General features: G+C 33.4%; 1 protein-coding gene across 4 annotated transcripts; it reads right to left on the reverse strand.

Moving 5' to 3' along the window:
* Nucleotides 1–3,131: 3,131 nt before the first annotated feature.
* Nucleotides 3,132–13,511, reverse strand: LOC100804974 (isochorismate synthase, chloroplastic). 4 transcript variants are annotated; one of them, XM_006573255.4, is made up of 15 exons: nucleotides 13,142–13,504; nucleotides 11,446–11,870; nucleotides 9,235–9,352; nucleotides 9,016–9,132; nucleotides 8,608–8,754; nucleotides 8,396–8,470; nucleotides 8,223–8,291; nucleotides 7,813–7,931; nucleotides 7,626–7,683; nucleotides 7,319–7,429; nucleotides 7,076–7,160; nucleotides 5,902–5,999; nucleotides 5,176–5,268; nucleotides 4,943–5,017; nucleotides 3,132–3,781 (listed from the first exon to the last, which is right to left on the reverse strand). In XM_006573255.4, exons 1-14 carry the CDS (start codon nucleotides 13,259–13,261, stop codon nucleotides 4,961–4,963), a joined length of 1,692 nt encoding a protein of 563 aa, XP_006573318.1. In that variant the 5' UTR covers nucleotides 13,262–13,504; the 3' UTR covers nucleotides 3,132–3,781; nucleotides 4,943–4,960. The 4 variants fall into 4 exon arrangements, 3 of the variants coding, with proteins under 3 accessions (XP_006573318.1, XP_014629927.1, XP_003516902.1); XM_014774441.3 differs by lacking the exon at nucleotides 3,132–3,781 and adding an exon at nucleotides 3,854–4,171 and having other exon boundaries at nucleotides 11,446–11,826; XM_003516854.5 differs by lacking the exon at nucleotides 3,132–3,781 and adding an exon at nucleotides 3,854–4,171 and having other exon boundaries at nucleotides 13,142–13,503.
* Between the last annotated feature and the right edge of the window lie 14,447 nt (nucleotides 13,512–27,958).

Below are 27,958 nucleotides of genomic sequence, written 5' to 3' on the forward strand. Positions count from 1 at the left end.
TTTTAAGGTCCAACGCCTTAAAATGATCACCTTTCAAGTAAAAAGAATCGCTTGATTCACGGTTAAGAAAGAACTACGTAGGTCTGATTTCCTCTTCAATGGAGGGTACGTAGGAGCAAAAGTCTCGCTTTTGTCAACCTCAAAAAATAAAAAGAAATAAAAGTTAAGATAACACAATTTCACAATTCTAAAAAATAGGTTGTTGTCCTTTGAGACAAACGTGAGAGGTGCTAATACCTTCCTCAAACGTAAATACAACTCCCGAACTTAGAATTTTCATTTCGACCGGTTTCCTTCGGTTTTTCCGACGTTTTCCACAAATAAACGTTGGTGGCGACTCCGCGCATCTTTCCTCTTTTGGAAAGCGCACCCGTGAGCCACGCCTTCGCTCGCCCGCAAAAGGGCATGTTGCGACAATAATAAACAAGATTTTGATTCTTTCCTTCCTCTACCATGATTACTGAACTTATGGCATGCTCTGATATTATTATGTATGGAATCAGGTCCTTCCCTAGTTGAGGCTTGGTAAGGATAGGTGGCGAAGCAAGGAACTCTTTGAGCTTATGAAAGTTAGCTTTGCATTCCTCATTCCACTTTGTTCCCCCTTACTTCTTCAACAATTTAAAAAAAAGGTTTGACCATGTTAGCTACTTTCAGCAGAAATCTAGATAGCGTTGCTAATCAATCGATGAGTCTTTGTTCTTCTTTCAGAGTGTATGGACTCTCATCTCAATGATAGTCGCACACTTCTCTGGGCTGGCCTCAATTCCTCTATGGGTAAGCATGAATCCAAGGAATTTCTTCCTTTTTCCTCCGAATATGCATTTCTCAGGATTTAGCCTCATGTCGTGCTTTCTTACATCTGCAAAGATCTTTGCCAAGTCTTTCACATAAGAAGTGGTGTTTGTACTTTTGACCACAATGTCATCAACATAGACTACTAGATTTCTCCTGAGTTGGAATGAATATCTTATCCATCAGTCATTATTACATGGCCCCATCATTCTTATAACTTAATGGCATAACCAAGTAGCAATAATTTGTAGTGTTGATCATGAATAGAGTCCTCCCTTCATCTTGCTCAAAGACATATTTGGTTATACCCGAAGTATGCATCTAAAAAGCAAAGGATGAGAAATTTGGAAGCTCCATTTACTAGAGGATCTATACTCGAAAGCAGATACAAGTCTTTAGGGCAGAATTTGTTTAAGACTGTGTAGTCGGTGCGCATCCTCCATTTCCCATTAGATTTCTTTACCATCACCATGTTAGCTAACCATGTTGTGTATTATACTTCTCTAATGAATCCTACATCCAAAATTTTATTTGCCTCTTCATAACCAGTTTTTCCACTTTCAAGGTTGAGTTTTCTCTTTCTCTACACCACTAGTATTGCCTCAAGGCAGATGGCTAGCCAATAACAGTGAAACTTGGGGTTGATTCCAAGCATACCTGATGTTGACCATGTGAAGAGGTCAGCATTCTTTGTTAGCACTTGGTCTCTTGACTCTTCCACTTCTATACTCATCTGGAATCCTAGCTTAGTGCATTGAGATGGTTCTTTGTCGAGTTGGAAAGGCTTCACTTCTTCAGTGGGCTCTGCTCTTGGCTTTTCTAGGGTCGAGCTCTGCTTCTCCTAGATTGTTGGAGAGGTGCATGATATCAGTTGTACTTTGAGTTCTGCTACCTTCTTTCCCTTGGTAATCTTGAGGCTTGAAGCATAACATTCCTATGTCATTGCTTGGTCGGCTCTAGCGATGATAATCTTGCCACTCGTACTCGGGTATTTCATCGCCAGATGGGGAGTTGAAATAATGACCCCCAATTCATTGAGTGTAGGTCGACCAATTAATATATTATAATAAGTGAAAGCATTGGCTAGGAGATACCTGATCATGATGGTCTTGGAATCTTTATCGTCTCCAAAAGTGTCTAGCAAGTTGACGTGTCCCATTGTTTCAATTGTCTCACTCGAGAAGCTTATGAGTTGTTCTGAGAACAACTCAATCTGGCTTTCTGGGATATCTTGTTGTTTGAAAGCAGACCAGTAGAGGGTATCCGCCGAGCTTCCCAGGTCAATTTGGACCTTCCACACTAAGAAACTAGCAATCTCCATTTTGACTACCATGGAATCATTGTGCATCTGCTCTATCCCCTAAAAATCCTCATTTGTAAAAGTGATGAGGGTAGGCTTTTTACTGCCTTCTTTTCAGCTGCTACAAAGTTGACAAACTTAAAGTTGTGGACATAATGCTTATGCACCAAGTTCGAGCTTTCGACACCTACGAATCCTACTATCGTGTTTATCACACCTCAAATCCGAGTTTCGGGTGAGGAAGTCCCATCCTGGAGTTGTGGTTTCGTTGTCTCTCGAGTTTGGTTGCACTCTTGACTCCTATCATGCTTCCTTTCTTGCTCTCGTGAAAGTTCCTTGTCCTAAACAAATCTCTACAACTGCCCTCAATTTTTCTATCTTGTCCTTGAGGGTAGTGCATTCTTCGGTATTATGACTAGCAACCCGATGATAATGACAATACTTAGACTTGTCTACTCCTAGTGGAGGTTGATTCTAAGCTGGCAACTAGATCAGCTCTACACTACATGCTTCCTTTTGTAGTTGGCTTTGACTCTTTGTCAATGGAGTGTAGTGGCTGAACTTAGACTGTGGTGATTTGTCAACTCTAACCTTCCCTCAGTTGTGACTACCATTGATCTTAGCCTCTCACCCTACTGGTTTCTTTGATGATTCTCCATGCATTTTTTCTCTGAATCTAGTCATTTCCATCTAGATGAAACTAGCAACCCTTGCTCTCAACTCGTCCAATGCTACTAGCAATTTCTTGCACGGGTTGTCCGAGAAGGAGCCAAACTTCAACACCATGATCATCGAGGTAAGTGCTACTTCTAGACTTAGGTCTCAATTTTGAACTTAAATTAATGAGAACATCTCCATAAATTCTCTTAAAGATTTGTCCTTGTCTTGCTGAATGTTAGCGAGTGGCACTACTGTTAGGTGACGTGGTTTACTCGTTTGTACAGCACTCCAAAACGCATCCTAAGAGTTGCAAATAAGTCAATGGAGTTTCTTGGAAAGCAAGTATACAAGTGAAACACAACCCCATTTAGCGTTATTGAGAATACTTAACACATGATTGTGTTGTCATTCATAAACAAACTCATTTGTGTAACTAATGTGTTCACGTGTTCATCTATGTCTGAGAGCCCATCGTGACGATTGATGTCAGCGTCTTCCATCCAAGCGAGAGTTGTGCCTCCATAATCCAATCAACAAAGGGATGTAGTCAAGTGTTAGCATTTACTGCTCTCTAAATCAATTGTATGATGGAGGGAGTTCCTTCGCGCCACATAGTATCAGCCTCATCAGTCCTAATCGAATGGGTCCGATAAGTTGTAGTTGCCACAACCAAATTTGCTTTTTGGGCCTCTCGAAGCTTCAAGTACTATTCTCTAAGAATGGCATTCTCTTTTCAAAGATTATCCATCTCTGAGGCATTTATTTGCTTCAAGGTATCCATCTCTCTTTGTAGGATGGTGATCAACAATGATCATCAAGCTCCTAACGCAAAGGACTCGCTATGTTTGTTGGGTTTCCCTTTTCAAGGGCACCCATGGTAGGCATCCCCATCATGGTTGATTCCTGCTCATGTGATCACTTTCCTTGGTTGACGGCATTGATTTCGTTGTCGTTCATTGCCATTGATGATGTAGTGGTCAAAGAGAAAGTTTTCCTTCGACCAGTAGGCGCCAAATATAATCTTGCCTACCATGAAAGATAAATAAATTATTGAAATACTACAATTACTTGCAAACACTTATTTTAACCCATAGTAGGTGTGCCCAAATATAATCTTACATAATGATGCTTTTGATTTACCTTAAGAGTAAATACCTAATGCACAATACAAGTATTAGGGGGAAATATTATAGTCTTGGCTTCTTAACCCGAATACAAATTGACTAGTTTTGTTGAATCTTCTCAAACAAGCCAACAAATTAAACCATTATATAACTTATTTGTTCATTCTAAATGTTGTTGTCCATATCCTCATAATTGCCAAATTTATTAAGCCAGTAGATGTCATGCTAACATGTGGAAGCAACGATATCCAAAGAAAGGAAATAGCAAAATCTCATACTTCATGTAGCAAAACTGCAAGAAAAAGATAAGAATTAGCAATCAAATTACCATTTTAAAGTTGGGGAAGAGTTAAATTGAACTAAACACATTTCAACTTTTATATTTAGGCTATGTTTGGCAAAACTAGCTGAAAAACTAACTGAAAGCTGAAAAACTAGCTGATAACTAGAAGCTGAAAATCTAGCTTATTCAATTATAAGTGTTCAGTAAAATTAGTTGTTGAAGTAACTAAAAAGTGTAAAATAATAGGAAAAATAATAAAATCATGATTTATTTAAAAAGAGTAACTAGAAGATTGAATAAATATATTGAGGATAAAATGGAAGAAAATATAAAAAATTAGAAGCTAGAAGCTAGCATTTTAAAAAATACTACTTCAAGTAACATTTAAAAAAAACACTAGAAGCTACTAAAAAAATTTGTTTACCGAATAATTAAACAAGTTTTTCATCTAGTAAAAAAAGCAAAAAACTAACTTAAATATCTTACCGAACATGGTCTTAACATACATTAATATCTCGACATTGATTGGCTAGTAAAAGCAAAGCAATGTTGTCACTTGTAAATCAAACAGTTTAGCTTTTATATATATTTGTTGTTTGGTTAGACAAAAACAAATTGATAAAACAAAAGGTTTCTTTTTAGACAAATTATCCACTTTATGGATTTTATAATTTAATTCAATGCAACGAATGATATACAAAAAGCCATCAATCACCAATCCCTAACACATGCCACTAAAGAACTTAATCAACATAAATGTCAGTCAGTAACAATGCTAACCGTATCAGTTGATGGAGCTCATTTGCAATCTACTTTTTGTCTCCGAGGCAAGTCAAGCTTGAGCAACTTGGTGAACTAGACATAACATTCAACATCCATTAGGGCAATGAGTATATGTAGAATGGTGCCCAGAAATCATTTCAAACAACAACTTCCTTAAAATTCTCTTTTGTAGACTGCATGAGCTCTAAACAAAATCGCCACACATGGATTACATGCATTCACAAACACACCTGAGATGTCTTGAGCTCTAGCTCATCCCACTCCAGGTAAGGACTGCTGCCTTCCACTATCCCTGTCCCAGCATATATAAAAGCACCAAGATCCTACAACCGAAACATGACACTGTTACGATTGATGTTAAAAACAACATGAATAAGATTCACATAATGAGATTTATGGAATTCATGGGAATATTTCGTAGAGTTCTTTTCCACAATTTTACCAGAGGGACAAAAGAGGTTTGTCAGAAGATACCATATCAATTTGAAAAGAAGATGAAAAAAAAAACTGTTGATACCAGTTGATAAGAATCTAATCTCACCACAAAAGTTAGTTGTTGTAGTTGGAGAGCCCTAGGCCTTATAAACCTCACATTAGAATCCCATACTTCTAAATATAGGACTAAAGTCCCATACCTTCCAAATTGGATCCTAGCAAAAAACTTGTTTTGAATTTGATACTTTAATGTCCCCGAGATGCATACTAATATTAATGCAGGGATTTATAAATCCTAGTGGAATAAGGCTTTTTGTTGTTGTATTTATAAACTATATCAAAAACTTTTCCTGCTAGAGTACTACATAAACAATACAGTTATCACCCCCTACCCCCGATTTATATTAGATACTAGAAACATGAACCATTTTGGACAATATAATCAAAACCTTCAGAAAATCTCAACCTACGCTATGCAAACTGAATGTGTCATTTAAAAAACCCCAAATGATAGAGCTAACCTTTTCCACCAATGCTGACCTGATGCCAACAGCAAACTCACTCTCTCCTCCACCAAACCAACCAACAGGTCCAGCATACATTCCTCGATCAAATACTTCTGCACATTGCCTTAGAAAGTAAGTAAAATTTATCCAAATGAATAGGAGTCAGAACCTTGTGTTGTAAACAGAATTTGAAACATCAAACAGATAGTTTAATTCTTTTTATTACCTGTGTGTTGTATTTTTACGACCACAACAATATTTCGAAAATGGTTAAATTAAAGCAAAATTAAAAGGGACCCTACACAAATTAGATGGTGACATGTAACACCTCCTCTCATACGCACATACCAGCCCATTTCCTTTGTTGTCTTTCCCCCTTTTCTCCTATTGTATACATATGTTAAAGGTCCATCAGGCCATCAATGGCTTGCTAGATCTATTAACATATGCTACTTTCATTATCGGAGGATCTATTGTAGAATTCTTGTGCATCATTTTCACCTTGTTTATATACCACCAAAACATGTATCTGGAAAATAAATCCTCACACGGCATCCCACCAACATCACCATAATTGCATTAACTTAAGTACACTAATATAATATTCACAGACATCAAATTCACTAAAATCTAGTATGGAAGTTTCTCAATAAGTACTTATAGAAGAGAACAATAAAATGAATCTTGCAGCTAAAATGAATCAAACTTTCGCACAACTTAATGCACCTCAACTTTTTTAAAAGCTTTCTCATTAAATTTCTTTTTATACACCTATAAACTTAATAGAGGTTGGCCTTAGCATTCTTGCCTTAGAAAAGTGTTGATAATATGGTCTTAAAACTAAAACGCTCTCACGGGCTAGAAACTAGCCCAAATTAGGCCTAAATCAGTATATATCACATAATATGAGCAAGTATCATTTCTGTTCCCATCACACTCTGCCCAAACAACATATTCCAAATTTCCAATTCCCCTAAATTTCCAGTCCTTACATGAACTTTCATGCCATAGTGCAAGTTATGTTCCTCAGTTTCTACATCCCACTAAAGAATATGACTTTATTACAAGTTGTATGACTTCCTTTATTTCCAAAAGAAAAATCTAAATGCTCAAGCTAAAAATCCTTTAATGAACAGATAAGAAAATATTTGATTGGGTAGAAAACGTAGTACATGAAAAGTGGATGTACCTGTTTCTGCAATTAAAAGTTGTGCCTCTTCTGTTGGAAACCCACAAACTGCTGGACTCGGGTGAAGAGATGACAAAATTTCAAACTAGAAGAACATCAAAAAGGAAAAAAACAGATAAACAACCTAATTATATGGTGAGTGTTTAATAAATTCTTCAATTTTTCAAGAACTGAAAGTTAGAACTTCATCAGGAATGTCCAATGAAACTTACGCATTCGATAATGAAATTGTATTATGTTTACCTCATCTTCTTCACTTCTTAACCTGCCAGATAATTGAGAATATAAATGTTGAATCCTGGGGAGTTTTCTTATCATTTTCTCTGGCTTGATTACAACTTTTTCACATACTGCCTGACAAAAAACATGAGATAAAAGGTTTATCCTCATGATAAAGTTGTTCTACGGAATATATGGAAATGCAAAATGAAACAACACATTTAGGTGTGACATCATACAGTTTAGACTTCCAACCTATATTGCTTTGGTCACATGGAAGATAACTTAGCTTCAATGTTTTAATTAGAGAAACTAACATGAATAAACTTACCTCTAATTTTCTTCTTATGGTGTCTCTCACTATAGTAAACTCAATGTCATCCTTTGGACTGTAAAGATATGACAGAAACTTAAACAGCAAAAACTGAGGAGCAAGACATAAATGTATGAAAATGTCAAGCATCAGGGAAAGTAATAAAGCAACAGTTTTGATCACAGCTCTAAGTAACAAGTCATACCTGGTAAGTAAGTCAAGTTCAATTTGGCAATCTAGTGCTTGTGATGCTCCTCTAGCACGGGTTCCAGCCAAAGCCTCACTAGTAATGTGGAGACATTTTCTGTGAAATAGTTGCTCTGGCTATTCATCAAGTTCATAAAAATTAAAATGGAAACAGGAGAAAAAATGTATCATTGCTGATTCAATTCAGCAAACAGTTTTTGAAAAGGTTATCCACCTAAAGACTTATACACAAGATTATGGTGTTAAACTATATTTGCAAAATGCACTTACTAAATACAAAGTTTCTTATATTTTTATGTGAAATTCATTTTGCGGGCATATTTAGGAATGTTCAGCACAAAATCATGACACAACATGTAATGATATATTGGTAAGAATATATATAAAACCATCCTAGTTCACACTTACTGTGTTTCCAATAAATGCTGGTGCATTTGGTGGCTGAAGTAAAAACTGGTAAGCATTTTCACCTTCAACCTGTAATAGTTTTGATGGGGACATAAGAAAATTTTCTACTACATATTATGAAGACAACATTGTTTAATTTGCTGGGAAGTAAAGAGTAAAGAACAGTCCAATACCTTTAAGCACGATAACCATGCAAGAGGATCAATATCAGCAGTAGGCACTACTCTAGTGCTACGAGCTAGCACAACCTGAGTTTCCAAGATGGAATAAGAAACTGATCTTTCAAATGGACAATTCAAACACAAGTTATGATACAAAAGCAGAAAAGAAAAACATGAAAGAAAACAAAAATAGACAGAAGAAATGTGCATGAGATATAGGTTACCTTAGTTAGTAAGGAATCATTTCGCTTTATCATCTGCAAAGCTCCATTAACAGCAAGATCCCAGTCTACTTTACTAGGAATGTTATGGCTGCTTGATATTAATGTTGGAGGAGTTTGTTTTGGAAACTTCACAATGGAAGAAGAAACCTGCACATGTGTGATTCGACAACATATTCTGCTTAATAACTTAAAGGACAAAACTTACATGCAGTTTCTTAAATACTTTTTGGTATTGTTTTCCAATGAAAATTAGAGTTTCATCTCAATAATTGGTGTAATAAAGACTCTTATTAAAACCAACATAGAGTTGAAACTCCATTTTGATGGGAGAACAACACCAAAGAGTACCTTAGAAATTGTGTCTAAGTTTTGTTCTAACTTAAAAGACACCATCTAATTAGCACTCACGTTGCGTAGTGTTTCTTGGAGGGCATTGATTGCATTTTCCCATGACCAAGAAAGATTATTATCCCAAGCAATAGTTATGGTAAGCATTGATCCTCCTTCAAGCTCATTGAACTCAACCTGTCATTTTTTTGGCTTGGTATCTCTAGCTGCTGATGCTATAAATATTAACACAAACATGGAATACCAAATTAGTGTTTGGAAAGAAAACAATGCATGCACCTGAGGAATCATGAAGTAGAAAGAACCAAAAGCCAGCCACTCTGATGACACCTTAGCTTTTGCATTGAAACGGATAGCTCCATAGGCACGGATTAAGGGGCATCTCTCAGAAAGAAACCTTGAAAGATGAAATGTTTTTCGAAAATCAAAAACTAAAAGAATTTTGAGGTCTAAACATTACAGTTGATGGAATGAATTTTGAACAGAAAAACTGCAGATTAGGCAGTGTGCAGATCAAGTTTAGGGCATTGCAATTCAAATAATAATCTCTCAGATAATTTTTAACTTTCAATCATAAATCATATTGAAATTGAATTTTAAAATTCAGAAACATAAAAAAATAATTTGGAATATACCATATAAATTAGGTAGTGTTTAATATAATAATTTAACTAGAACATGACCACAAGTCTCACAAACAAAATCATTTTATTTGAAAAAGGATTACTACCAACTATCAAGCCCACCAAACACAGGACTTGACAATTTATTGCCAATGCCTTGACAGAAAAGGCTGTCCAGAATGCAACACAAAGTCAAGTCATCCCTTGATAATAAATTGACAAGCCAAATTTTCATTGGCAGAAGAATCATTTTTCAAATGTAGAACATGCAGAGTAATGTTAATTAATTGCAGTCAGTAACCTGCAACTCTTATGCACCATTCATTTATATTAAATGACAAGATAGAGAAACAGAAATAAAGAGAAATAAATGGTGGTGACTGACTGGTGACAGAGATTTCTTTGAAAAACTTACCAGTAAATAACATTGTTGAAATCATTTCAAATTACCCATTCCTTTTACAATTTTGCGTGCCTCCTTCTCTCTTTCAAATTTACAAATGACAACAATTTCTCTCTTTTCCTTTGCAATGTTAGCGACTAAAATATATTTTAAGTATGTCCATTTTCAGTTAAAATTGATTTTAGTCTCTATATTTAAAAATGATAATTGAATCGTTATATATTATATAAATGGTAAATTTCATCTCTTTTTATGAAACTTAAGATGTTATGAGAAAGGACAAAACTCACCAACTAAAAAAAAAGAGGACTGAAATTATTATTTTTAAATATAGAAACTAAAACTAATTTTAATGGAACTAAGACTTAAGCACATTATATCGTATTTTTTCAAGTTAACAGTTTGATTCTCCCTCGCTAAAGTCAAGTCATCTATCACTACACTATCCAACAGTTTCCAATTTTAACTAAGTCAAACAAATGGGTGTTGTTATAAGGAGTATTAAATACACATTTAATTATTTAACAAAGTATTACCTCCATACAGAAATATAAGAGGAAAAAAATATGCTTGATGATCCAAAATATACGCCCATTTCTTAATTAGAGTTTTATTTTTGATAACTTTCTCTTTTTTTACCATGTAATTAAATGTAAAAGATACTTTAAGAAATGACTTAATTTTTTTATTGACACTATCAACATCAAATGGTGTTAACTAATTTTTTTAATGGTTGTAAATTAGCTTTTTTTTTCTTATATTTCAGTTAGGAGAGAATATTTTTGTTGTTGTTGTATTATAGGTGCAAGGTATCTATGGATTTCGTTAATGGTTAATCACTATCAAAAAACCTAACCAATCATCACCTTTAGTAGAATGTGACTTTTTTATCACATTTTATCTATCCACAAAACTTGACTCAAGAACTCACTTAAAATATTTAAACTTGGTTCCACACATACCAACTATTTATTGATAATTACTTAACAAAGTATACATTGGGCAATATTATTTTAACTTAATAAATACATTTTTAATATATAATTATCACTTTTTCCTTATTTAAACAAGTGACCTTAGTAGTAGTTAGTATTTAACATAACAAACTTCTAAAGATTATCTACAAAGCAAATGTTAACCAGAGTAAAATAGTAGTAAATACACTCCCATCTTCCCTTCCAAAACATTCTAATATAATTTTAAATAAAAAAAACATATTTATTAATTTTTTTTGAGTTTAATAATTAAATAAATTTTATACTATTTTTCAATTATAAATTATTATTTGTATAATTTTTAAAATAATTTATATAAAAAATTAATAAAGTAACCCAACATAATAATTTATAATTGAATGAGAGTGCAAATGGATAGCTTTTTATTCTCTTTCTCAATCTTTTAGCCAATTGTAGCAACATATCTGTTGACATCTCAAATTTTTACAAGGGCACCAAAAGCATTTACCTCCTTATAGATATCCAATCCCAGTATGAAAATGGATGTGGCTGGGAAAAGAAAACAGCTGAACCCACCCCAGCAACACTGACCAACTTTTCTTCACCATTGCAGCAGGGACTGTACTGTTTCCTTCCAAAGAAGAAGCAGCGAGGAAGGAGAAGGTGGTTCTGTGAGAGAAGCCAATCAATGGCTTCAACTTGCTCTTCAATTGGCACCTGCACCCTTACAATGCCGGAAGAGGTACCGAACGGAGCCTCCGATTCCAGCTCCGAAATGGCCATGTTGAGGCTGTACATAGCCATTGCAGGTGATGCAACTGGTGCCAAGGTTTTGGTTTCTATGGTTCCAACAGGGTTCCTTGTTCTTGAATATTGGTGCTGTCCCTCTCTGCAACCATTCATTGAAAGGTGGCATCTTTGATACACGGGTCTCTAAACAAGAAAAGTAAAACATAAACATAGGATTAATCAGTTTTAGAGTTGTTATGCAGGACATCTTGTGTGGCTAGGACGATTATTTTCAATAAAGATTATTTGCTTATAAAAAGAATGTGTGGTTTGTTCATTGGAACACAGCATCCCAGACACATAAGTTCCTCAAAAAATAAAAAGCAAACATAGGTAACATTTGTTTCAGGATATAATTTCACATTCTATGAATCACATCCTTAAAAATATTGTAACCAAGAATCTTATCCTTGAGTAAATTCAAAAGGGTGTTTGAATATTTTTTTTAAATTTGAAATAATTGAAATGGATATGATAAATGTGTTTAAAAAATAACTTTTTACCTTCCGTGAGAATATCATTTTCTCACACTTCATCGAGAAAGCAAAAATGAAATAATAAATAATATCATTATATCATTAACGTTAAATTACTCATTTGGTCCATATATTTTTACAATTCATTTAGAAGTAATTTTTCTAATTTTTATAATTTATATTTTAATTCCTTTTTAGTTCTTATATAATTTAAAAATAATTTTTTTAATATTTTAGTTTCTATAATTTAAAAGTGATTTTTTTAGTTTTTATAATTTATATTTTAATTATCTTTCAACCCTTAATACAAAAAAATATATAAAAATAATTAATTATAAATTAGTTATTAATTATCAATTATTTTTTATTATAAATTATTTTGTGATAAATTAGTTAGAAATTACTTGTTAATATTTTTGTAATTAATTGTAATAGATAATATTCTTCATATTTTGATGATAAGAAATAAAAAAGAATTAAAATATAATGTATAAGGATTAAAAAGACCATTTTTAAATTATAAGGATTAAAAAAAATTAAAATAAAAATTATTTAAAAAAATTATTTTCAAACTAACTAAAAAAAATTAAAATATAAACTATAAAAATTAAAAAAAAAACACATTAAAATTATAGGGACTAGAAAATACAAATAAGAAAATTATAAAGATCAAATGATTAATCAACAATACTTAATAAAATTTTCAAAAGTCGTAACAATTACAAAAATATTACATTCCTTAAGTTTAAATTTCTGGAAATAAACTTTTAATAACACGTGGAACAAGCAACTCTAAAGATTCATTTTTAGTGTTGTAACAAGACATTTGAATAATAATATGGCAAAAATAAAATTTTAGATGTTGAATTAGACTCCTAACTCAAATTCTAAAACAAAGAGAAGAAACATAGGCAAGAGAGTAGTAGTTTGGCGCATTACATGGTATTGGAGGAAGTATATGGATTGCTGTTCCTTGGAAGCAGGAGGTACGAGAATGTTGTTGCATTTTTTGGTGTCGGTGAAATGAGTGAGCCACTTGTGAACCGTGCCCATTGCCATGAATGAGTTTATGAGTGAGGGAGCATGAGATACAAAGTGAGTTTATAAGAGAAGAAAAGGAAGAAAAAATGGTGGATTGTTGTACTGTGGAAACAAAAGTGAAGGGGATAGGAAGGAAATGATGATGATATGGTTTGGTGAGGGGGTGGATGGGTTTCTACTATTGATTGCCTCACTTGATTTCATTTGGACTGTAGTGTGACACGTGATACAGCAAGGTTTCCCCCTTAGCTGCTCAAGCAGCAGAAAAGAAGTAGAAGTGGCCATTTTTTTTTTTCCTGTTTAAGAAACTACACATCTTGTCTGTTTTAATATTTAAATGGCTAAAATACTATTATTCGATTATATTCGGTTTAGTTTTTTATTTTTGTAAAAAAAATTAATTTAGTCATTTATATTTTTAAAGTAAATTAAAATGGTCATTTTTTTATTTTAGATATAATTTTAAATTATTTTAACTAATTTGAAACCTAAAATTTGTCTCATGAGATTTTTTTATATAAAAGTTATGAAATTCAAAAAATGTTTAAATAAAAAAAATGATAAACATGAAAAAGAAAACCATATAAAAAGTAACTGAAAAAAAATTAATATTAACTTTTTAAATTTTTAATTGCTCGTTGAATTCAATGTTTACATTATTTTCACCAAGTTTGTAGATCTTTAGTGTTGGGTGTTGCTAGGTGCACCCAGCATTATTGTTGGTACACCCTACGTGAAAAGGCAAAAATATCCTCATATAAAATTTATTTTATTTTATTTTAAAAAATACTCCCGCGAGAAGATTGTGTCTTTGTTTTTTATCTTAGATGGAAATTTTATTTTATTTTTTAATACGAATAACATAAAATTTGCACAAATTCAAACGTAAAATCATTCCAAACATAAAATAACATTGCATTAACTTCAAACATTACATTAACTTAAAGAGAGTGGAAAGAAATAAAATTAGCATCAAATACAACAATTAAGCCATGCTAATTTTGCGACAAGGACATAGACATATTATCTTCCATTTCGATTACATGCTTACTAAAAACAGCTAAAATTTATATTGGCCCAAATTTTTTTCCAGTAGTTAGAATGCATTAACACCTTCAACACATCATCGTTGGTTTTTAGTTCAATAATTTCGAATTTGATAATTTTATCTTGATACTCATAGTGACTTGGTTGTTTAAAAAACAATCGTCTTACCGTTTGTGTTTCATGAATACCATAAGGGGGAATCCCATGAGGCGCAACTTACTTGATCAAATCATTCAGTTCATCCATGGTACATCCAGAAGGAATGTCAAACTTTTTGGAATTTTTTCCTGTGAACAAGTAACCAACAAACTCATTTTGGCGTGGTATGTTCCACATCCCATTATAATACAGTAGGACATCATGAGTAGGGGTCATAGTGGCTTCAAGTATGTTTAATATACCATCTGGTGTTTTACCAATGATGCATAATAACTCAATCAGACCAACACTTGAAAATTGATGATTACACATTAACATTGTGTTAACATCATCATCATTTTTCAGTTGCATACATTGAAAGCGAATATGGTTACCTATATCTGTGAATGGCTGTCGGTAGTAAATTTCATCCAAATATTATTCGTCGGTTAGCTGAAGGGTATTGTGTATTCTGGTTTTTAACGTTTGAAAATCGCAAGTGTTAGGTACTCAAAAAGGTACTGGAGTGGAGGTTTGAAAATAAACACCACTGTCATTGTGAACAATGGAAGCATTTGGAAAAATAAAACCTAATATGGAGTTCACAATTGTCTGACTGCTTGTTTCTCCCAAGAATGTCATACTTTGTTCAAAGAGTTGAGTTAGGAATGAATGCTTGATTTTTGACAGTGTTCGACTGTGTGATATATATAAATGAGTTTCAGTATCATTGATTCAATTTTTAAAAATAAATACATATGTGTGTACATGGTTTTTTGTCTGTGTTGTCAACCACACCAATGACGTGACATGCTAACACGCTTTATGTTAACACACTTGCATTTCCCAATGTGTAGTCAAGTCTTACAGTGTCATGTCACGCTTTATGTTAACACGCTTGCATTTCCCAATGTATTGTCAACTCAGACAACGATTTATTATACATGCACACTTTATTTTAGTTGCACCATTTTTTTTTTCGAAAAAGCAACAATTAACTAATAATTTTTATGTTAACATAACAAATAAACAAAGGTACATTTTCAAGTTCTTCAAATATTTTGGATATAGTTTTCATTACTTCCTTGATGCTCATCTCAGGCTCAGATAACCCTTGGTCTGAAAAACTGAGTCTCCTCTAGAACATATGGATTGAATCCAGTGGGATGCAACCAACAACATATTTGGATAGCTCACAAGCACAAGGAAGACCGTGCGTGGCTCTCATCACACAACCACAAGTGGAAGGATTCTTGCCAACATAGTAAACACACTCAAATTCAGCAGCAATCTGATTTAAAGCATACCTTGAAACCATTCCAAGAAGCCTCTTGTATAAGGTTTTTTTGAAGACATGTCCTATAAGATGTGTACTTGTTCCAAATGATGCTCTAATTTTCATGTGTTGTAGTGTCATTATGTTGTTCATGGCATCCCAGACACTGCCTAAGTCTCCAAGGCTATTCTGTAACACTCTTTTTAAAGCCTAGTGAGCAGATTCAACCCTACATTTCGAATACACAAATAACAATAAACATATACAACAATAAAAATCCATCAATTCATCAACGTTAATAGAAATAAGTGAACAATTTCATACATGTTTGTTTTTGTGTTCCCTAAGTGCATCACCTTATTCGTCCATGCGATAACAAATTTTTCCTTGTGTGGGATTATCCATGTATCCTTGACATAATCAACAAACATTGGCCAAGGTGAACAAACCATTTCAAACCTCTTTAGGCACTCATCAAACTACTGCTCCGAAGGACAATCAACAAGAGTTTCCCGGGCATTCATGACATATTCCTAAGCATTTCTTTGACCAATTAACGATTTACATTTGGCCTTCACATTCTTGTTTATGTGAAAGCTGCACAATAAATTTGTACACTCAGGAAATATAGTTTTCACTGCATTCATAGGAATTCATCAACTCTAGGTAATGAGTTTGAGCTCTATGATACAATTAACACCTAGGTCAATACAATTGAACGAAAAAAGAAAAGAGTTTCTTAAGTCATTTATTGATTAAATATAACATGTTAACTTAGTAGAGTTTGACGGTAATATTATACTCTAGAGTTAACCTTGAGTTGTAAATGATGGAAGAAAACATTGCATTATTCTTCTATTGGTTCTTAAAGATAAAATATGTTACTTCATACTATCCGGTAGTTAGGGAATGTTGTTAACCATCTACCTTGATTAGTAAATTAATTATAATTAATTTACTACCGATTTAGTATTGAACCTACAGAATCACACACAAACAAATGTTTCAATCCTTGCAAAAGAAAATAATTTATTTGATAATTAAATTAGAGAATTTAATTTAATCAAATAAATATTTTAATGGAGTATTACTATATTTTTTTGCTAGCACCAAGAATATCATTGATATAAACAAAGAGTATTATTTTATAAATGTGGAAGTTGTCCATAAAATAAGAATAAGATATTATTGCTACATATCATGGTTAGATCATGTGATTGCTTATTGTAATTAATCATGTGATTATTTGAGAATTATCTTTGCCTACCAGGAAGTTTCTTATGATAAAAGATATAAGTTAATTTTTATTTTCAAATACAAAGATAAAGATATTTGAAATTATTTTAAAATCTCTTGTTTGAAGAAGACCCAAATCCATATCTCAATAGAAGCATCTACCTGAGAGAAAATTGTACTAAAAACAAACTAGAAAAGTTAAAGCCTAGTTTTAGACCTGAAGAATAGAATGTTTGCTCTTTAGAATTTAATTTATTAAAGAGTTGATAGCAAAGATTGATCTCGGTGTGGATACACACACTAAACATTATATCAGGTATGCTAGTGGATAAATAAAGAAGTGATCCGATCATACCTCGATATTTCTTAATGTCTATCGACTGACCGGTTTTATCTTTATCCAAATAGCAAGCAGTACTCATTGGTGCAGCCATATGCTTAGCATTCTCCATCCCAAATCTGTGAATCAAGTCTTTGCAATATGCAATATTTTGATTGATTAACAAATATTCCATTCTTGGTTTTCTTGATTTGCAACCCAAGAAAGAAATTTAGTTCTCCCATCATTGATATTTCAAATTCACTTTGCATGTCTTGAGAGAATTCTTTGCATAAAGATTCATTAGAGGATTCAAAGATAATATCATCAACATAGATTTGAACTAATAGTATATCATTTAACTTCTTCTTAATAAAGAGAGTAGTATCTACTTTACCTCTAGAAAAATCCTTTTTCTAAAAGGAACTTACTCAGACGTTCATACCAAGTCCTAGGGGCTTGTTTTAAGCCATATAAAGTCTTTTTCAATTTAAAAACGTGACTAAGCTTATTTGAGTTTTCAAAACCAGGGGGTTGATCTACATATACTTCCTCTTGGATAAAGCCATTCAAAAAGGCACTCTTTACATTCATTTGATAAAGTTTAAAATCCATTATGGATGCAAAGGCTAATAACATTCTTATGGCTTCTAATCTAGCAACTGGAGCATATGTTTCCTCATAGTCTATCCCCTCTTCCTGATTGTATCCTTTGGCTACTAATCTAGCCTTATTTCTAATAACTATGCCATTTTCATCTAACTTGTTTCTAAATACCCATTTTGTTCCTATAACTAGGTAATTTTCAGGTTTCTCAACTAATTCTCAAACACTATTTCTTTCAAATTGGTTCAACTCTTCCTGCATAGCTATTATCCAATGTTCATCGATTATGGCTTCTTTCAAATTTTTAGGTTCAATCATAGAAACAAAAGTCATATTATTGTAAATATCGTTAAGAGAATGTCTAGTGGTTACCCCTTTTGATATATCATCAATGATGTTGTCAAGAGGATGATATCTAGAAGCTCTCCATTCTCTTGGAAGATCAACATTTGCTTTAATTTCATCAATGTGAAAATCTTCATTATTTCCATCTCCTTTGCCTTTGTGATCTTCTCCATGAATATGCATTTCTTCTAATGATTCTGAAATATCATCTAGTACATCTTTTCTTGGCAAAATTGCATTAGATTCATCAAAAGAAACATGAATGGATTCTTCAATAATCATAGTTCTTTTATTATATATTCTAAATGCTTTACTTTGCAATGAATAGCCAAGAAAAATACCTTCATCAAATTTAGCATCAAACTTTCCTAAATTATCTTTCCCATTGTTTAGCATAAAACATTTACATCCAAACACATGAAGATGTGAAATGTTTGGTTTTCTTCCATTATATAACTCATGGAGTTTTCTTTAAGATTGGTCTTATTAAAGCTCTATTCATAATGTAACATGCAGTATTTACGGCTTCAGCCCAGAAATATTTTGGAAGACATGTATCATTTAGTAAAGTTCTAGCATTTTCTTCTATGGATCTATTTTTCCTCTCAACAACTCCATTTTATTGAGGAGTTCTGAGTGCAAAAAAATTATGTTCAATGCCATGTTCATCACAAAATGATTCAAAATCTTTATTTTCAAATTCTCCTCCATGATCACTCCTGATAGATGCAATTTTAAGATTTTTCTTATTTTGAATAACTTTAGCAAGTTTCTTGAATGCATGAAATGCATCACTTTTATGAGTGAGGAATAATGTCTTTGTATATCTAGAGTAATCATCAACAATAAAAAGAGTATAATAGTTTCCTCCAAAACTCATAGTTCTAGAGGGACCAAAAAGATCCATATGCAAAAGTTGTAGGGGTTGAGTTGTTGACACAATATTTTTTGATTTAAAAGAAACCCTTACTTTTTTTCCTTTCTGACATACATCACATAATCTATCTTTTTCAAATTTAAGTTTTGGTAAACCAATAACGAAATCTTTTGAAATCAGTTTATTTAAATGTTCCATGTTTATATGGGCAATTCTTCTATGCCATAACCAAGGCTCATCATCTTTACTAAGAAAACATTGATCATGGTTTTGTTTTTTATCTAAATTTATCATGTAAACATTATTTATTCTATAGCCTATATGCTTTATATTCCTATCATGCTTGTTTTCAATAACATAGTTATGAGAGTCAAATGATACTAGATAGCCTTTATCACATAATTGACTGACACTTAGCAAACTGTGCTTAAGACCTTCAACAAGTAGAACATTTTCAATGGAGGTAGATGAATTCGTACCTATTTTTCCAACTCCAAGAATTCTACCTTTATTGTTGTCGTCATAAGTCACATGTCCACTTTTCTTGGGAGAAATATGGGTGAATTTCGATGCATCTCCCGTCATTTGTTTAGAGCATCCGCTATCTATGTACCAACTCTTCTTCAAGGAAACCTATATGAACATGTTTATGACTTAGGTACCCAAACTTTCTTGGGTCCTTGTGTGTTAGTTTTAATAAAAGACCCTTTTGGGACCCATATCATTTTAATATTATTTCTATTTTTCTTAAAATAACATGTAGATGTACCATGTCCTTTCTTTCCACAATAAAAACAGGTTAAGAAAGGAGAACTATATTTTTGTGTGGATGCAAAGAATTTTTTATAAAATTTTTGTTGTTTATCATGTTTATATCCTAATCCTGCTTTATCAAAAACACACCTTTGCTTTCCTAATATAATATCTAAATTATTTTTGCCAATAGAAAATTTGGCAAGAGAAATTTTTAAATCTTTGATTTCTTCTATATATTTCTTACAACAATTACATGAATTAGATACTTCTACATTATCATGCATGGTAGAAGAATGAATTGTATCATTTGATCTTAAAGTTATAACTTTAGTCTTAAGATTTTCTAATTTTTCATTTAATTTTAAAACTTCTTTTTCTAAATTTGAAATTATTTTCTTAGAAGATGAAACCAATTTTGCAAGTTTAACTGATTCTTTATGTAAATCAGCAAATGCATCTTGTAATTCATCAAATGAGATGGATAAGTTGTTATCAGAAGATGCTACCTCTTTATCGCTTTCATAATTCTTGGCCATCAGACTCAGGTTTACAACTTCATTTTTTGAATCTTCAAATGAGTCTATATCATTGTCATTCCATGTAATGTATGCCTTCTTAGCCTTCTTTTCATTAAAGACTTTCTTTTCAAATTTCTTTATTCTTTTCTTGAAAATTGGGCAATCAACCCTCAGATGTCCAAGTTGATTGCATTCATAACATTTTGGAGTAAAGGATGAATCTTCTACCCTTTTCTTTGATTTAAAATTTGGTCTTCTTTGATTTCCTTTGACTCTTAGAAATTTGTTGAATCTTTTTACAAATAGACTAAGATCATCATCTTCGTCTATTTCAATCGAATCCTCCTTATCATTTCCTTCTTGGGTTGAAGATGAAGCTTTAAGAGCAATTTATTTCTTTTTCTTATCATTCTCCTCATGTTGATTCAATCTCATCAATTCCATTTCATGTTCCTGTAACTTTCCAAACAAAGTAGCAAGAGACATGTTAGATAGATCTTGTGATTCAATACTGGCTGTTACCTTGGGTTGTCATTCCCTGCTTAAGCATCTCAAAACTTTATTGATAAGATCTTCATTTGGAAATGTTTTTCCTAAAGATGCAAGATGATTAATTATGTGTGTAAACCTCTTTTGCATGTCTTGTATGGTTTCATTTGGATTCATTCTAAATAATTTATATTCATGAGTCAAAGTATTTATCTTAGATCTTTTCACATTTGTTGTTCCTTCATGGGTTACCTGTAAGGTATCCCACATATCTTTTGCATTTTTACAATTTGATACCCTAAAGTATTCATCCATCCCTAAAGCAAATGTAATTATATTTTTGGCTTTTAAATTGTATTGAACTAATTTTCTTTCCTCCTCACTCCACTGTTTCCTAGGTTTTTCTATGGTTGTATTTCCTATCACCATAATGGGAATGTAAGGTCCAATTTCAATGGCTTCCCATATATTTAGATCTATAGCCTCTATAAAAATTTGCATGGGAATTTTCCAATAATGATAACCCACGCCATTAAAAATAGGAGACCTATTTATAGAATTCCCTTCGGGAAATAGATAGTTAGATGAGGCCATATTCTTGAAGTTTCTAAACTTTATACAAGAATGAAGCTCTGATACCACTTGTTGGACAAGTGACCTCAGTTATCTTAAGAAGGGGGGTTGAATTAAGATAAAAAAATATTCCCAATTGCAATTTAACTCTCTTTTTGAATTAACAATGCACCCTTAATATGAATTACTCAAAAGACAATTCAAAAATGAACTTCTTTAAAGAAAAAGATAAATAGCAATAAATAAAAGAAGTTTAAGAGAAGAGAGAATGAAAACTCAGATTTTATACTGGTTCGACCACTCCCTATGCCTACGTCCAGTCCAACCCACTTGAGATTTTCACTATCTTGTAAAAAGTTTTTTACAAACTCTAAACCACATAGGGACACTCTTCCCTTGTGTTCAGATATCCTTACAACTTAAGAGACCCTCAGTCTCTTAAACAGATCTCTTTGAATAAGAAGAAGAAGAATTTTCTCTCTTTAAGAGAAGGATATTACAATTGAAGATCGATCAAGATTCCTTATTGAATTTGCAAGTGTTTTGGCCAAGGAATATTTTGAGAGTGATAAGACAATTTGGTTTTGAGAGGATAAGACAATGTTGTTCAGAAAAACTCTGAGGAATTACGTGTCCCAAGTCACCTATTTATAGGTCATTGATGGTCATTCAAAAACTTATTGAACAATTGTGACTCTTGGGAGTTATTTTTGAAAATTCCTTACTGATAATCGATTACATAACTGTTGTAATCGATTACACAGTTAGTTTCTGAAGAGTTGTGACTCTTCAAACTTGAAATTTGAATTTTCATGTCTGGCAATCAAGTTGTAATCAATTACAGGCTTTAAAATTTAAATTCAAATTTCTAAAGGCTGTTATAAAACATTTAAAACTTCTAGTAATCGATTACAAGTCTTGTGTAATCAATTACAGACTTTAAATCTTAAATTCAAAATTTGCAAATTTGTTTCAGAAATGAATTTGGCCACTGGTAATCGATTAACAGAGAGAAAATACCATATATTTGAAATCACAAAATGCTTTTGTAAAATATCCTTTGACCAAACCTGTGTATCATCAATTAAGGAATGTTTTCTAAGATTCTATGGACTAAGTTCATTTTTCTTGAATTTCTGAGTTCTTGACTTGGATTAAACTTGAAAAGTGCTTATCTTTGACATCATCAAAACTTTATATCATATTTGTTTCTACAACAACCTTCAAAGATGAATAATTCTCTTCAAATATATTTCGAGAGTGTGTTTTAGTTACATGACTTGATGTAACTAAGTCAAGAGGAAGGCTAATGAGAGATGTAGTGGGAAGTTTACGATTTGGTATGCCGTGAATTGATATGTGTGACCTTGACTAAGGTCTAAGGGGTGAAAGACATCGAGTATGTGACGTCCCAATGGGTAGGTCGGCCCCCTACGTTAAGGGATTGATAGTGCTAGCTCGTACATCCTGATATGCACATAGACAACTTAAGATAACACGGAGGGTATACCTCGTGATGTAACAAGGATGTGACCCATGGGGAGATTGCCTCGTGATTTGAGTACACGTACTAATTATTAATATTGAGCGACATCGGGAATGGTGTCAAGTACCATGTGGATTGTGGAGTTGCATACGTATAAGACTGTGGCAACAGTTAGGGTTGAGGTATACTTACTCCCCATCACTTCCCGATGGTTGTATTGTGATCAATGATTGATCAATCATGGAGTATGGATCCATATTGTGGCAAGAAAGTTGAGTTGTTGAGATGTTGTGATGAGATAGACGTTAGGTTTCCCCGCTATTATTAATTGATGGTAGTTTTCTACCATTAGTATTACACACACATATACACACACGCACACATATTTTAGAATCTAGTCTCACTCCTTTCTCTTTCTGTTTGTGTATGCACTTGCTAATTGGATACACGTGAAGATGACGGTCAAGCCAACAAGCAAGCCCCTTTCCTTACATGGTTATTTCAGAGATTGCGGAGACTGACGAGGAGATACGAGACTCGAAGGCTAGTTTTACTTACTCTCGTATTGGGGTTAGGGTAGACTTTGTTCACGGCTCTGAATAGAATAATTGATGTGTGGGATGGGATAGTTAGTACTTGATTTCCCTTATTTATTTTAATAACATATTCTGGTGTTTGTTTAAAGATTGTGATTCTTTATATAATATTTTTTTTGTATTCCAAATATGTCTAACAACACTATGATCCATGATCTCATCAAGGATGGTGGCCAAATTTCTTGGTCTCATTCTCTTAGAGAGGCAAATCAAGTTGTTGATTGCTTGGCTAAATTTGCTCATTTTCTTAGTCCTCATATTATAGTTTTTGATGTTATTCCTAATTTTACTTTTAATGCCATTTTGGCATATGTAATTGGCACCGCTTTCCCACGAGGTTTCTAGTGCTTGTGGGCGTTTTTTTTCCCAATATTCCACCAAAAATAATATGTCTAATAAACATTTTAATTGCGAAAAATTTACTCTCAATTTTATAATAACTAAAACTAATAAAAATAGTAGTGTCGGTTGTGTCTAATGTAATGGGATCCTACAAAATTCATTATCAGGTTTATATATTTTAGTTGTTCAACTTTCAAACAACTTTTTCAAACCTCTAGCTTATATATTTTTCTTTGAAAACAACATTGAAGGATATACATTAGAGTAGAGAATTAAGTTCTGCAACTTTTTATTAGTAATTTCCCCTGTTTTACTTAATTTCTTTTTTTTTTTGGAGTTAAAACAAACATTTTAAAATAATTATTAATAATTACACAATTAAGTTAATTATTTTTAACGGATATATCACAAATGTAGAGAAATTTGGTTTCCACATTTTTCTATATATACTCATGCTTTCGATTCAAATTTATTTCCAAAAATTATTTTTCCAAAATAAAAAAACTTGTTTTTGATTAAATTACTGGCTAGTCTTCTGGGCACAAACATTTTATTTTTTGCAATTTATTTTTGAAGTTTGAATTTTATTTTTTTTTGCTAATATAATATCCTTTGCTTCATAGTTGGAGCAGCTACATGAGATATTTAAGGTGTGTCCTTTGGAAGGATATTGGAAAGGTGAATGTTGCACATGCCACAGCTACATGACATCCAAGTTTACACAAAAACATTAAAAATGTCTTTTTTAGTTTCTAAAATCATTTTATATAATTTATTGACAAAAACAATAATTATTAACAAAAATCCTAAAGAAAAATTACTCACAAAATAAGGTGTGAAAACAATTATCAGTAGTGACATATGGTATGTTAGATGCTTTGTTGATGTTCATAGGCATAAAATGTATTATGATATCCATTCTAGAATGGTTGGTAGTTATAGACAAATGGAAGTTATGATATTATCCAAAAGTTTATGATATTGGTCCACCAGAAATTTTCCATGCATTTGCAAGTCAAGGTGAAGGTTACTTGAATGTTGGTTATGGGAAAAAGAAAATGTATAATGAAATTGGTATACAAAGGCGGTTGCGAGGGCCAGATGATGCAAGTGCAATAGAATTTCTGCATTGGTTGATTTCAAATCACCTGCAAATGTTTGTGAAGCACACAAAAGATGTGTAGGAAAAAGTAGAGCATATTTTCTGGAGCAATGGAAGGAGTCAATTTGGTTATGAAGTTTATGGGAATGTTCTTGCATTGGATGCTACTTATAAAAAAAAATATGGGTGTCCTGTTTTTATATTTCCAGAGGTGAACAATCATAAACAGACCATAGTCTTTGCTACCGCAATTGTTGCCAATGAATAAAAGGAAACGTATGTATTGATTACACGAGTAGTTTTTGGAGGCAATGAAGGGGAAGGCACCTAATTCAGTAATTACTGATGGAGACAAGGCCATGAAGAATGCCATTAAAAGAGTATTTCCAGGTGCACATCACTAACTATGTGCATGGCACATGATGTGGAATGCGAAAAGCAACGTGGCTAATCCAGAATTTTCAATTGAACTTGAAAAGTGCATGTTTGCTAATTACAACATTGGAGAATTCAAAAGGGATTGAAACAAAATTGTTTCAAGATATGTGTTAGAGGACAATAATTGGGTCAATGAGATGCATGATAAGAGGCAAATGTGGGCTACATCTTACATTAAAGGACGTTATTTTGGTGGTTTCAAAACTATTTCTCGATGTGAGGCCCTACATGCCTAGCTTCTAAATTTGTCAACTCCCGATACAATTTGACACAGTTTGTGGAGCATTATCAACATCTCCTTGATTATATGAGGTATAAGGAAAAAGATGTTGATTTTTCAGTCATTTGATGGTGTCTGTTACAATTCTACACTACTGCAGGAAAGTAATAAGAAAGCTAGAAGAAAATGGTATAATGGTTCTGTGTTTATTTCCATTGTTGTCTGGATATTTATAACTGAACCTAGACAATAGCTATGGCCAATCATTGGCCAGCTGCTCACTACCAGAATAACAAACCAGCATTAATTGGTTGTAACAGAATTGGATATTTTGTGATAACAGAATATGAAGCAATAATAGAATAGGAAGCAATGGAATTTTCTATTGCTAGTAGTTCACACTTAGTCGCGGAAATGAGTGGGCTTATTATTGGTCCTCTTGGGTCTGCGATTAGACACCCTGCTGCTGGTGTTGCTATCATTTCCCTCGCCTGGAAGAACAACCTTGTCCCCAAGGTTGTAAGAAGATTACAGGTTGTCCCATTTACCATTGTCAGCATAAAGATTGGAGAGAAGAATGTAGTATCCAACACTTGTTGTAGCCTCTAGAAAGAAATTCTCATTAGGGAGCACAAAGGAATGTTTGTTTAGGCTGGCCGCAAGTCAGGTTTCGTTTGGTCCTTGGCAGCTTGGACTGTTAGGATTTGCGCAGTTGTGTATGCTGTTGCAGTGGCAGTGTCATTGATTTTGGAAAGGCCTCTGATCCCAGTTGTGTATGCTGTTGCAGTGGCAGTGTCATTGAAATCCGGCAATACTGGCACTATTGGTCTTGGGAGCTGTCCATTTATTTGTTGTGGCTGGCAGATTTGTATTCTAGGATTGTAGTGGTGGTGGTGTTGTCAAAAGCAACATTCATCGTAGTTTGATACGCACCTGCTGCTAATAACGCCCGGGGGTTTGATCAGCAGTGACATTGGTGGTGAAGGGATTGGTGTGAGCAACATTTGTAGCAACAACAGTCATCCTGTGGTTGGCAATTGCAACGAAAAGTTCCTGGTTTTGGATTGTAAAGTGGTATGTGTAACTTCCCCCTGGTTGAATGGGACACTGAGTCACATAACTAGGCCCATCTGCCCATGGATTTCTCAACATCCTTAATCCATGCCAGTGGATGGAGATGTTGTATGGTCCATCATTTACTTCTTTTATTGCAAGAGAATCTCCATTTCTTGCTTCCATTGTTGGGCCAGGAAACTGCCTATTTACAGTGAGTATGTTTTGGGTTCTGCACAACCTCTTCACCGGCACAATTTGAATCATTCTCTGAAAAAGCTTAGTAGCATGTGCTCCTTTTCCAGGTTCTGCATATCTCCAGTTCTCAATGCATGGGCTTGGATCTTTTTTCCCTGTGTCAAAGCTTCCTATTCTACCACATGCAGATAGGACATAAACTAAAGTAACAGAGTTTGGATTTGGTCTACCAATGTTGATCCCAAGACCAAGGATTATAGATGTTTGTGATACAATATTCTTGTCAAGAGTAGAGTGGAAAACCTCCAAGGCCTTGTCAATGCATTTACACTTGGCATACATGTCAATGAGTGAGTTTGCAACTATAGCATAAGAGATGAGCCCTGTCTGCCTGGCCACCTCAAGAAGGTTCATCCCTATGTCTAAATTACATAAACAAGAACAAGCAGAGAATGCAATGGCTATGGTGATTTCCTTTGGCATGATACTTTGTGCTTTCATCATTTTAAATGTATCAATAGTTTTTTGAGGCATCAAACAATTCTCATAAGCGAATATCATTGTAATCCATGAAATCTTGTCTCTATTAGGCATTTTGTCAAACATCAGCCTTATGACATGAACACGAACCTCTATACCCCTCTTTGAAGTTTGAACTGGACCTTCCACCAGTGCCCCTGTCTGCAACAGCCCGACTCACATCACTTGCGAGACTTGACAACTCTAGCTCTCTCGCTTCTCCAACAACCATTCCTTTGCCACCTTCAACTCCTCTTGAAATAGTTGAATTAACAAGGCAGTGTGCATAAGAGTTGCCACACTCATTTCCCATTATAGCACTGCTGAAGTTTCCACTAAACTTCTCATCCAGGAGTGGTTGCATCATGCAATGCCTGTCAGAACCAACATGTAACCATTGATCATCCTTTTCTTCATCCCTGAACTCTTTGAACTCACTACAATGCACTGCAAACCTGAAGCTCTCACTATCCTCTATAGGGTCAAAGAAATCCCAAGATACACCTGACTCAGGAGGAGGTGGAGGCATTGGAATCACGGTGGATTCATCATCCAAATAGTTGTTGTTACCAAAGGCATTG

This window comes from Glycine max, chromosome 1, assembly GCF_000004515.6.
Source record: "Glycine max cultivar Williams 82 chromosome 1, Glycine_max_v4.0, whole genome shotgun sequence".
In the NCBI taxonomy this organism is placed as follows: Eukaryota; Viridiplantae; Streptophyta; class Magnoliopsida; order Fabales; family Fabaceae; genus Glycine; species Glycine max.

Excerpts from the sequence above, each read along its gene's own strand:
- LOC100804974 (XM_006573255.4), bottom strand. The coding sequence starts at position 13,261 with ATGGCAATGGGCACGGTTCACAAGTGGCTCACTCATTTCACCGACACC. Across the intron at positions 7,932-8,222 it reads CAGCATTTATTGGAAACACA|CCAGAGCAACTATTTCACAG; the intron begins GTAAGTGTGAAC and ends CTTGATGAATAG. Across the intron at positions 5,269-5,901 it reads GGTCAGCATTGGTGGAAAAG|GATCTTGGTGCTTTTATATA; the intron begins GTTAGCTCTATC and ends TTTCGGTTGTAG.